The 12,548-nt window shown below is 46.0% G+C and overlaps 3 protein-coding genes across 4 annotated transcripts; 1 reads left to right on the top strand and 2 right to left on the bottom strand.

Annotated features, from left to right (window-relative positions):
• The first annotated feature begins 61 nt into the window (after positions 1-61).
• TMEM17 (transmembrane protein 17) lies at positions 62-6,334 on the top strand. Of its 2 annotated transcripts, none has more exons than XM_032443718.1 (4): positions 62-250; positions 4,761-4,864; positions 5,119-5,232; positions 5,643-6,334. In XM_032443718.1, exons 1-4 carry the CDS (start codon positions 91-93, stop codon positions 5,946-5,948), a joined length of 684 nt encoding a protein of 227 aa, XP_032299609.1. In that variant the 5' UTR covers positions 62-90; the 3' UTR covers positions 5,949-6,334. The 2 variants fall into 2 exon arrangements, with proteins under 2 accessions (XP_032299609.1, XP_015712080.1); XM_015856594.2 differs by lacking the exon at positions 62-250 and adding an exon at positions 1,807-2,225.
• A 967-nt stretch (positions 6,335-7,301) lies between these two features.
• Positions 7,302-8,822, bottom strand: LOC107310708. The gene has a single exon (XM_015856596.2). It carries the CDS (start codon positions 8,778-8,780, stop codon positions 7,629-7,631), a length of 1,152 nt encoding a protein of 383 aa, XP_015712082.1. The 5' UTR covers positions 8,781-8,822; the 3' UTR covers positions 7,302-7,628.
• Positions 8,823-9,089: 267 nt separating this feature from the next.
• LOC107310707 lies at positions 9,090-11,435 on the bottom strand. The gene is given in 2 exon segments (XM_015856595.2): positions 9,090-10,893; positions 11,219-11,435. A coding segment is annotated over 1 exon segment (1,608 nt). The 5' UTR covers positions 10,877-10,893; positions 11,219-11,435; the 3' UTR covers positions 9,090-9,268.
• Between the last annotated feature and the right edge of the window lie 1,113 nt (positions 11,436-12,548).

Below are 12,548 nucleotides of genomic sequence, written 5' to 3' on the forward strand. Positions count from 1 at the left end.
GAGAGCAACGAGGTCTCCCCTGAGCCTCCCTGTTATGGTTTTGTAATTTGGTTGGTGTTGGTATTCCACAACAGAACACCATGCCTAATAATGGGAGTAAAGGGGACAAGTTTTTTTTCTGTGGACTGCCTTAAATGGGCATGTGGGGAGTGGCACCGGAGGGGAAGTGGGGAAGGGGACGGGGTTGCTGGCCCGGCTCCCTGCGAGGAGACTACGCGGTCGGAGCTTCCCGCCTTCCACAGCTCCATCGGTGAGACTGGGGACGTGGTATTCTCTTTGTTGAAACTCTCTTGTTGTTGTTTAGCGTTATTAGGTATTGAACTGCCATTCATTCTCAGATCACCTTTTTTCTCCTTCATTTTTTGTTAGACCTAATCGCAATCTCCCTTCCCTTCCCCCCTCCCGAAACGCACGTGGCCGGGCCGCGCCGCCGCCGCGCCGTACAGTGCCGCTAGAGAAAGGGGGAACTTTTGTTCCTGCTCCCCTGGGTTTGTTCCCACTGTCCCGGAGTGAGCTCTAGAGAGAACTCCGTGACACTCCCCTTCCTCCCCTGAGCCTCCTATCTTCCAATAGGACTAAAGGGAATGGCTTCAAGCTGCACCAGGGGAGGTTCAGGCTGGACATGAGGAAATATTACTGCTCTGAAAGAGTGGTCAGGCAGTGGGATGGGCTGCCCAGGGAGGTGGTAGAGTCACCAGCCCTGGAGGTGTTCAAGGAACAATTGGACGCTGTGTTGAGGATCATGGTTTAGTGAGAACTATTGGTGATGAGTGGCTGGTTGGACTGGGTGATCTTGTAGGACTTTTCCAACCTTGGTGATGCTGTGATTCTGTGGTTCTGAGTCTGGCAGGAAATACATTCCTAGCACCTACTGGAAACTGGCAAGACAACCAATATAGATTGCACCTGTTAATGCTCAGAAGCCTAACCAACAATAATGTTGATTTTCATAATGTTTTCTGGTACATAAAAGCAATTTTTAAGCTCTTCAATTATTTACCAGGTAGTTAGCTAATGAGCCGGCATCCACTCCCAGATTTTTATCATTGAAACCATGGTACACCTCCAGTGCCCTAACAGCTCAGAGGTCCACATCCAGCCAGAACACAACCACAGTATGTATCCCTGTGACTGCAGCTCATATTGCTTTACTCACCCTACTTTTCAGATAGCTCTGGTAGCATCACTGAGCTGTGCTCACTGCTCCGCAGGCTGATCTTGTACCCTCTTCCGTGTGGCGCAACAGAAACTGCAAAGAGTGTTTCTCAAGACTAAACCTCACCTGTTTAATCTGCAAAATAGGAATAAGCCTCACCTGCAACTTAAGATTTATGTTACTAAGTGCGCTCACGCAGTAAAGCTTGCTGCCTGCCCTGCCTGTAATGGGACACTCTTCTTCCTCATCCCTTCTGGTCTCCAGTTTGGTTTGCTTTGATTTTTGGGTCAGTTGGTTGGTTTTCATTTGGGGGAATGATGTGCAGAATCAAACTCTATAGCCAGAACTAGGTTATAAAGCAGGTATGTGTTTATTCAGCGCTGGGCACATGGGGGATCACTCCTCCTATCATGTGCATTGATAGACAGGAGCGTTAGAAAGTTGTAGAGCAAGTATATACATATGAAACAGATTTCCAAGGAATCATTAGCATATTCATCGTTTTAGGGGAACTCATTTACATGCTGTCCCTCCTACTGACTTGTGAGCAGTCCGTATTGGGGTCTCACTCTGCTGGTCGTTGGGATGAAGTCAGAAGTCTTCCTCAGGTCGACCCTCCTTCTTTGACCCAGCTCCTCCACTCAACCCTTAGAAAAAGATCCTTCATCTCCATGTGAAATCTCTCTTACTGACCCGACTCCTGCTTTCAGGGAATGCTCGCTGTCGATTCCTGCAGCCGCATTTGACTGCAAAACTGGTTGGGATCTCCCTATATGCGCACACATCAGTCCCTATTATCAGCGCAGGGCACGAGCTGCTCCCCATCCCGGCGTTGCGAAGCGTTCCGTCCCTCAGGGATCCCTTCCTCCTCCCCGGAACAAACCGCTCCGTGCCTCGCCTCGCCCCAGCCCGGACCTTCTGCCGGAGCCCCACGGCGCCTGCGCTTCCCCGCCCCAGCCCGGCGGCATGTCGCTGCCCGAGCCTCTGCGGCGCCGCCTGGGCTCCTTCAGCCGCTCCATGTTCACCGACGGCCGCCGCTCCGGCCCGCACAGCCGCAGCGAGCGCGCAGGTAAGAGCGGCCGCCAGTCAGCGACAAACATGGCGGCGGGGCAGGTGGGGCGGGGGGAGCCGAGCCCTTCCACCAAGCAAGATGGCGGCGGAGACCGGCACCGGGCGGCCGTGAGGATGGAGTGCGCTGTGCTTCATAAAGCTCTAAGGCCCATCCCTGAGGACACGATCCGTATCCGTGAGGAGTGAGAGGTTTTCCTTTGTCCTGTTGCCAGGGAAACCTGCAAACATCCCACAGTTTTATCCCTTTGCAGTGACAGGAGCCACGGAAATAAACTGTGTGCACAGGCAGGTTGCGTTCATGGAGGTGAACATGAATTTCCACCAATAAATCCATCCCAAGTTGATGAAACTCCTTTCAAGGCAGGAGCACTCATTAACTTTATGTACTTACAGCAGCATAGCTATACTGCTGGCTTACATGTCATTCCACGTATCAAACAACACTGAAACATTCTCTTCTTGGCTGTCAGAACAGCTTCTCTCTCAGTCAAGTCAGTTTTCAGTCATGAAAGCTCTTATGAGGAGCTCTTATGAGGAGCTCCAGCTGATTGAAAGCAGCAGCAAATGTATCATGGATTTCAGTGAGGTCAGGCTTTCCAGCCTAAAGTTCACCCACACATACTGTAGGGAGTTGCATCACATTTGCCAGTGCAATACAGGCTGGCAGTTCCCCTTTGTTTTTGCTATTCTGGAATATATGCACAAGTTCAGCTTAGGGATAAAAGATGAATTGTAACTTGCTTGTATTCCTGTGCATTCACTCAAAACGCAGCTTGAAAACTTGATTAAAAACAACAATGCTGGGTCAGTTCAACCTTCACTGTACCTCAGTATTTGCATCGTCAAAATTTGTCAGAACTCTTCGCTTCTCTCTTTTTAAATATGGCTACAAAGCATTGCAATTTCATTTAATGCATAGAACATACATAGAAGAAACTTGACTTGTAATTAGATGTAATTAATTGAAAGATGAAAACAGAATCCATAGAACCCTTGGAGTTGGAAGGGTCCTTTTAAGGTCATCTAGTCCAGCTCTCCTACAACACACAGGTATCTCAGGATGCTCAGAGCCTGGTCCAACGTCTGTTAAAGTTGCATCTGAGTGCCCTCACAAACCCATAGACTGATTTGTTACGGGAGCTGAAACAAATTTAGCTAGGATTGTTTTTGAAGTAGCTATAGATTTTCATTCCTTTGTAGATGTAGTAAAGTGTCAATGCTTAAAAATGGGATTATTAAAAATAGATACTGGTTTTCTTGCACTTTCTGTTTCAGTTTAATCAATTCCTGTCCCTCACATCCTGTCCTTAAGGTCTGTCCCAGTTCTATTCCCAAATAGCCCTCCCCTTCCATCTAGTCTAGTAGCTACCCTGAATAAATACTCCTGCATCTGGCATAAAAACTGCTGGAACAGATTGTACCAGGCTGCATGTGGCTGAGCTGGAAACAGGAATGTCAGACTGAGATGGAACAAAAACAGGTATGGAAATGGCTGGAAGATACAGAAAGAGACGGCGGTGTCAGAAGAGGGGTGGTTCTGAGGCTGGAAGGAAAAACATGTGGCTGTTGGACTAAGTTCCTATTGAGTATCATCGTGACAGGGGAATAAGACCTGAATACAAAGCAGGTCACAATGAATACTTCCTAAATATGCTTAGATGGTACCAGGTGGAGATATACCTGCAGACTTCACTTGCGGAGAATGTAACAAGTAGATCTGTTGGTAGTTGAAGTGAATTTGTTGTAATACAAACTTATTAGCTGATATAGCAGTAAATGGGTGATTAAAAATGAACGATTCAGTTGGGGTGCCCTTTAAAATTTTTCCTTGTTTTTCAGCTTGATCTTTTAAAACTGTGATTAAATTCTGAACACTGAATTCTGCAGGCTTTAAATTCTGCTTGCTGTTCTCTTCATTGGATCGACACATTTTGTTCCTACCATTCTTTGAAGGACGAGTTTTAGCTTGACACATATCTGGAATTCTTTAATCAAGATCTAAAACAATCACAGGTTTCTTCAACGTTACTTTTATCCGTGTTTGTTTAAAGACTCAGAAAACAAGAGCAGGCGTTACAGACCTGGAGTCTAGTAGTAAGTCCCCATTCAGGAAAGTCGTCTACAAAATGAAGATAATTCAATATGTACTCGTCTAAATTCTGACCATCCTCTCAAGAGCAGCAGTTAAATTAGCACTTTATTTCTGCAGTATTAGGATACAGCAGTACTTGAGCTAAGCCTATCAGTCAGGTTATTGACTGCTTGGTATTTTACAGCTTACTCCACAGTCAGACACTCAACTTGAATTTATGACTACGTGATAAAAACGCTGCATCACATGAGCTGGAGGTTGCATTAGATGGTAGGAAATAATATAGCCTGAGATAGGAGAGATAAAAAATACTTTAGACATTTAATTTGACTGAAGTATTAATGCTCTGCTTGAAGCTAAAAAGGAACACAAACTTTCTGTCAGTTACTGAAAGAAAATATGAAGCAAACCAGGAGTGACAAAGACTTCTCTTATCTACAGATAATGAAATACTTGCCAGTTTACCACTACAGATGTCTCTCTATTTCAACGTTTACTTTTTCCCATGTTGGTGGCTCAGCACAGTTGTTATGCTCCAGCTGAAGGTGAGTCCTGAAGGACAATAATGATTTGTAAGTGTACATTTTCTTATTAACCCCTACCCAGTACAGAGATAGAGCTCACTGGAGTGAGAATTTAGTAGGTTTGTTTGGGGAATCCCTGAAACTGGAGTCTCAAGAGTATTTGAAAGCTGATATAGCACTGTCAGCTTACAGCAGCATGCAGTGTGTTCATTTAACCTCAGAGCGTGTGTTATGAAGAAGCAAGGCAGAATCTTTTACTCTTTCCTTCCCTCTAGTACACAGTCTTGTCAGATTACTACAAATTCATCCTGGTCACAGTCGTGATCCTGACTTCTCTAATAGAGGTGATTCGACTCTACCTGGGATACATGGGCAACCTGCAGGAGAAGGTATGTTACCATATGTACATCTTAATTTGTGGAGGAGAGCTTTTTACAATTGAGAATAAATGAAGCAGTCTACCAGTTGATCTGAGAGCTTTATGTTGATCAGATGCTTATTTCCGAGCAATAGCGTTTACCTTCTATTACCTTGGCATCAGCTTCCGTTAACTTTTGTGGATTTCTCCCTCAGAGGTAACCACTCTTACTCCTCAAAGCTGGTTTTTAAAAGATATAATTCCTGTCAAAAACACGACATGGACACATTCAACCACCTCACTTTGCCATTTCACATTACGTCCTGCCTTTTGTAAGGTTTATTTTTATAAACGTTTTTCTCTACAAACTTTGGTTCACTTCCCCCCCTCAACCCAATCTCTCACTGCCAGTTTTCATATGGTGATGTCTCCCTGTTACAGGTCCCTGAGCTGGCTGGGTTTTGGCTCCTGACTCTCCTTCTGCAGTTACCTGTAATTCTCTTCTTGCTATTTAATGAAGGTCTGAAGGTTCAGCCATTGGAAAGATCAGTTAATATCATCTTTGCCCTCTTCCTCATCTTCCAAGTTGTTGCAGCCTTTGTCACCCTGAAAAGAATGGTAAACAAACTGGCAATTCACTTCCACCTTAATGACTTCAACAGGCTGGAGGAACACCCGGTGCGTCATCCCTATGGCTCGAGTAAAGAAGAGAATGTACTTCCCATGGCTAGTATGGGTCCATGCTGAGGAGCTTCATGCAACAAGTTGGGCTGGGAATGAAGCCCTAACAGAAGCAGGCGTTATGATGCTACAGCTGGGTTCCATTTTGTTGGGTCATTATCTATATTTCTACTCCAGAGACATTAAGAAATAGATCGTAAGTGCCAGCATTAAACCTCAAAGTTGAGCTCCACTCTACAAGAAGAAAAAATCAAAGCCAGTGACATAAGTTGCTGAGTGGACCGCTTCATTTGCACACTGTTAGTCAGTACAGAACCCACAGGGTAGCTTTGGTGGGTTTTACATGTTAAAAAGTCACGTGCCATTTCTAAAGAACACAAGTCTATTTTCCTAACTGTTTGCACAGACATATTTTGTTTACAATAAAGCCTTTTTGTATGTTTGGATTTCCACTGATTCTTTGTCTGTTCATCCAGATGCTGTAGATATTTAGTTAAGCTAAAACAAGCAAGAATCTTGAGGCTAGAAAGAACAAGTAGGGGTGCCAGTGATGAGAGACTACGGCTTGAGGTGGTCTAACAGATAATTCCAGCACTAGGAATTCCTTACTAATAAACTAGGGTGGAGTTTTGAAAGCATTCTTTCGCTCAAAATGCCTGCACTCCTCCTCTTTGCTTTTATAGATCAAGCTGTTCAAAATGAATGGTGCAATTTTCTCAGACGGAAGGTTTGGTAAGTCAGATGTAGCAAAATTATAGACATAAAAAGATGGCTTTATGTCACTGACTGTCTCTTAGAGGCCACTACACATGCCACAGTTCTCTCGTTTCTGTTTGTGTCAATGTCTGAACTGTCTTCTTCATATTCAGTAATCACTGAATGATCATTTTGTTTCTGTTGAGGAGGGATAAAATCATTTTTCATCTGAATCCTTAGAGTTTTTAGAAGGGCAAAAGCAAGCAATTTTCAGAGCTGGCACAAGCATTCAGACTGCTTGAAGAAAGGCAAAGAAGTCTGATGTGAGAAAGGCAATATAAAGACTGTACTTAAAGCTGTTGTATAGCTAAAGCTCATAGACCCTTAGTGAAAAAAGAAAGTGTTGCACTTTGTTTTGTGCCCAAACTCTTCGTTTCTATGCATGAGTGAAGGCTTTACGATCGTTAATGGCTTTACGATCTCTCGCCTCCAACTGAAGCAGTAGTTAGACCAGTTAGTGTGCCCCGGTGGCGCAGTGGTTAAGAACGCCGCCTTGCAACACTGGGGCCCGGAGTTCGAATCCCCCCTGTGGCGCAAGTGGTAGAAGTGCCGCTCTGCTGTTACACAGAGGCTCGAATCCCGGGGGCTGGACTCGATGATCTCTAAGGTCCCTTCCAACCCGCACGAGACTATGAGACTATGAATTACCAAGTGACACCAAAGTGGTAGGGTGGTAAAATGGCGATTTATTGAAGCACACACAACCTTATATAACCTACGTCCATTTCGTCTACTCCCACTGTATTACACGTCAGTAAGATTCTTCCAGAATATGGGGGAGGGCCTGTCACGTCACATCTCAACAAGATCCCTGTATTTCGCCTAATACAACATCTCCCCTTCCCCATGCTAAGAAAGCTTAACCCGTTACAATACACAACAATATATACCTATAAGCCTATAGACCTATAAACTTGTAACCTTATAAACCTATAAACGTATGAAATCTATAAACTGTATATATTCTATTTGTGTATAAATCATTTTTTTTCAGCCATACGTTGCAAACCCTATCAGTACTATCTTAAGCAATTGCTTGAACCATGGTGCAATACCACCAAACCAACTCTCCAACCAGTTACCAAAAGGATCATCCTGGATGCCAATCTTCCTGGTGTGTTCTTTTAACCACTCCAACTTCTTGTGCAACGACTCACTATGATCACTCAAGTTAAAACAACACATCCCTTCAAAGTCTTTGCAACCATGACCCTGTGCAAGAAGCAAGAAGTCAATTGCTGCTCTGTTTTGAAGCATAGCACGCCTAATACTGTCAATGTCTACGAGCAGTTCACTCAGCAGTGTGGAAGTCATATTGGCCTGTTTTACGGACCTTTCTATCTCTTTCAGCGCTTGCGCTGCGGCAACTCCTAGGGTAAAAATAGATGCAAAGATCCACGCTGTTGGTTCCCAAAGGTGAACTTTGTCACCACAGTCCGATGCCAGTGTATGAATGCTCCGTCTCTTCCGAGATTTCGTCATGTTTCTGGTCAAGCGCACCCAGTCGAGGGCTCGTGGGGACAAGATGGTTAACCGTCCCAAATAACAAGGTCCTCCCACTGCATTTGATGGTATCCCTTGCCATGCACGGTCACCACAAATCAAGAATATACCTGGTGGAAGTGCCTTCACAGTGGAGCTGTTCCAGATGTATTTTTCTGATCCCTGTCCTTTCGCCCTGGGTTCAAAACAGCAGCCTTTTGCATACTCGCTGCTGAGATTGCAATCTATTCCCCATTGAGAGCCACCAGGCCTCGACACGTTAATGACACCAGGGTTACTCACCCAATGTTCAGGCGGACAATAACTGCTATTTCCCATTGGTGTGGATATATTTGGAAGGAAGCCACAATATGACCCTCCCCAAGTAAATTGTTCTGTATTGTGTGGATAAACAAGAGTGAATGGATGCGACCTATTTTTCCGTGCATTCCAATAAGGACCTTGAGGTGTGAGAAGGTCTAAAATATTTGAATGGCTCCTCTCATGGTTAAATCTTGCAAAGCCAATACATCCAGGAGACCACCAATAGCCTCCCTTTTTATCCCACGTGTCATTAGGTACCTGTTGTGATCCCAATATCTGCAGCTCTTGGGGGTCCCAGGGGAGAGTGACATTCAATGTGCAAATGACACATGCCATCCTTTTGCTGGCGAGGATTACAGTGTCATTCCCTAAATCTCTGCGTGTGATGTTAATAGCTGTTGGTGCACAGAATTATCTACATGGATCCTGAATGGAATTATATGATCTTACGTATCCCTGAAACTCAGAGGAGTTTCCCCATGCAGGAATCCCAATCAAGCATGTTTGAAATGGTGATGTAGTTGATTGCAGGCTAAGACAAAAATCCGTCCTCCCTGTTTGTTTTACCCAAGTAACCCACAGATTCCCAGGTTGTTGGATCAAATGAACACCCACCATCGGTGACCAACATAAAGACAAAAGACATAGCAGCATCAATATGGTGTTTCTTGTTGGCAGCAGGGGTTGTTTCTCTGGGTTCTCCGAGTTCTTCGATGTCCAGAAGAAAGCTCTTCTTTTGCACTCTGTCGATTCAGGATTCCTTGGGCGGCCGATCAAGAGGTCCATGATCAATGCCACTATGAGGTCTGCACCCTTGGCCCAATTTAAAAGAGTGTGAAGGAGACCTGGGCCAGTGGCACCCTCCCGTACCAGTTTCCCTGTGGCAAAACCTCAAATTTTTGACACTGATGTGCATCATGTCCAGCCCAACCACACAATTGACAAGGCTCCCCCAGTCCCTGTGACCCGCTCTGCTCAGCTCTCTCAGGGCACTGTGACTTAAAATGACCATGCTGCCCACACTTGAAACACGGACCTTTTCCCTTCTCCTCCCCGGTGCGAGCTTCCACCATCACTGCAGATTTGATCACAGAGCTAACCGAAGCAGCCATCCCTTGCACCGAAGCAGCCATTCCCTGCACGGCAGTTGCCAAGCCATCATTATTGGAGGGAGTATTTTTCTGATGATCTAGCACATATTTGATAATCTCCCCTGGGGTGTTCAAAGTTCCAGGTGCTGCCCTAATTATCTGCTGAACGTCCAGGAGCGACTTTTGCTTGAAACAATCTATCACAACCGAAGGCTGGACCTCCCTGGGGAGGTCAGACCCTTCAACGGCACGAATCAAGTGATTTGCAAAATCAGAAAACAACTCAGATGGCTCCTGTTTGATATCAGACTACGGGAGCACAGGCTCCGCAATCTTAGCCACCGTCTGCAGAGCCTGAAGGGCTGCATTTGTAAGCGCAGTTAACTCCCCCGCTCTAAGCCCCCTTGCTTGACCCTCCAGGGACCCCACCATATCATCTGCTAAACCCTGAAGGCGCAAGAGAGTAGTTCTTTCAACCCTAGCCGCACGGCCTTGACCTGTACGTGCATTAGCTGGATGATTGTTATCACGAGCTGCTTCAGCTACAACAGCCTGAAGTAGTCTATTCCATTCATCATACCACAGTGTGTACTGCACGGACTCAAGAATCACCCTCATGAGACTGACCACATCATACGACAGGAGTCTTGAGGCCATGAGAGCCTCAACTGCTGACATAGTCACCGGAGAACGCAGGCCCTTGTTCTTAACTAACCCTGCAAGGTGAGTAATCGCCTTGGAATCCAGAGAAGTCCAAGCCGGACCATCCTGCTTCACAACTATCGGCAGAGCAAAAGCTGTTGTTTCTGAGTCAGCTGTCCAGAGGTCCTCCCTTGTTTGGGCCCAATCAGTGAGAGTGGGTGGGCTCCACGGGACAGGTGCCGTGGGGCCACATCCCCCTTGGGCGGGCCCTTGGGCGCCCCACATCGAATCACCACCCCCACATTCACTTTCACTATCATACGGGGCCGTACGATCCGTCCCTTTCTGGGCGTACACACAGCAACAGGCCGGACCCGACAGCAAGGAAGTACCACCCGCCCCTACACTTTTCACCCGTGGCACCACGCCTCCCCCCTTCAGCTCTGGTGGCACCACCACGCCTCCCCCCTTTGGCTCCCCCGCCCCCTCCTTGTCCTTGTTCTTATCAAGTATGCAAGCAACACCACATTCCTCAGGGGACTTCCCCCCCCCTTCATCTCTGTAAGCGTCCAATGAAGGATACAAGGAGTCAGGATAGGGGGGTGGAGGCAGGGTGTCATCCTGTTCAGGGCGGTCTTCTGGAATGTCCCTCTTCTCCAAAGGTGAAGTAACAGGTGTGGCTGGGGTAGCCGGCGCCATCTTGTCTTCCACCGAATCTGCAGGAGAGACAAGACCCCCCTCGCGGCCTCCCCCCGTTTCCAAACCCAGTATTTCTCTAGCATGTTGGTTTGCTAGCTTCTCCTCCCGCGCTGCTTTCAGCGCTTCTAAGATAAATCCCCATACTTTGAATTCCAACACTTTCCAAGTGGCCAGCGACCTCTGAGATAACGCGGCCGTAATTCCATCCCATCTGCCAGGATTGTATAAATCAGATGGGGCTGTTAAAAGCTCTTCTTTCTCCAACAGCAAGAGAACTGCTGTTACCTCCCTTTTAGAAGGATTCTGTTTCCCACAGTGAAGTTTACAAGCGCGAAGAATTACCTTGATAACGGCTTCCATGTCGCCTCGGCCGAACGTAAGTCTCCTGGCCGTACCCTGGCGCTTCCCCGAAGATAGCTGGGGGTTCCAAGATTCTGAGATTCCGAGCTCTCTCTCCCACCTGTCGAAGAGTGATGCGCACTCCTCTTCGACCCTGGACTTCCGCTACTCCGTGATAAGAATTCGCTACCGCAACGGGATCCTGCAGCTGTAACGCAGACAACTACTTTGCTTCAAGTGTCCCAAATCACACCTAATTACGTTGATCACGTCGGTCGGTCACCATTTGAAGGCTTTACGATCGTTAATGGCTTTACGATCTCTCGCCTCCAACTGAAGCAGTAGTTAGACCAATTGCCAAGTGACACCAAGGTGATAGCGTAGTAAAATGGCGATTTATTGAAGCACACACGACCTTATATAACCTACGTCCATTTCGTCTACTCCCACTGTATTACACGTCAGTTACATTCTTACTTACTGATACTTACCCCAGAATATGGGGGAGGGCCTGTCACGTCACATCTCGATAAGATCCCTGTATTTCGCCTAATACAACATATGAGTGAATGTACAATTCATTCAATTGAATTTCCTTTTCTTGTCTGGTTATTGTAGGCCATATACTACCAAGTCACATACCCCTTTGATTTTAAACTAAGTGCTTCTACCAACAGCAGAATTGGCTGCTGAGCAGAAAAAGAGCATTAGAAACTCCTCGTAAAGACATTCTTAATTGATGCAGTGGGAATATTGTGCATATTCATCTCAGTTACGTTGCTGCAGAGTACTGAAGCCAGGGCTGATGAGGTGTAGGAGGAACTTGTAGGATCCATTACAATGACAGATAGCGACATACTAGAGCCTAACAGCCCAAACAGAAGCATCATAAACCTCAGCACTTATTTTCCCTAATAACTGTAGAATGTAACTCAAATGTCATAGTGTTCTGTAGGCGTACAATCTTCTCCTGACCCAGTACAATGGGGTTGACTCCAGATACTGCCTTTCTCTGTAGAGAACAGGGTGCAGACCTCAGCTCCACCAGTAAGAATCTATGTGTGTTAGAGAACTACAGATTGATAGCACAACGGGAAAGCAGAGCGCTGGTGGTTTTCAGTGCCTTCCAATAGTTTATTGAAAAAAACATACAGACTCAAAGAAAGCAGCATCTTCTCCTTATGCGCACCTGGATGCAGTAGACTAATATCTGAAGAGACAGTGATACACCTGTAGTAATCGAATCTCTTGCCTGCACTACAGAATGCCACAATCTATGTTTTTTTGTTTGTTTGTTTTTCTCCAGTATCATCTTAAAAAGTTTAAATTTATT

The sequence above is a fragment of the Coturnix japonica genome, chromosome 3 (assembly GCF_001577835.2).
Source record: "Coturnix japonica isolate 7356 chromosome 3, Coturnix japonica 2.1, whole genome shotgun sequence".
In the NCBI taxonomy this organism is placed as follows: Eukaryota; Metazoa; Chordata; class Aves; order Galliformes; family Phasianidae; genus Coturnix; species Coturnix japonica.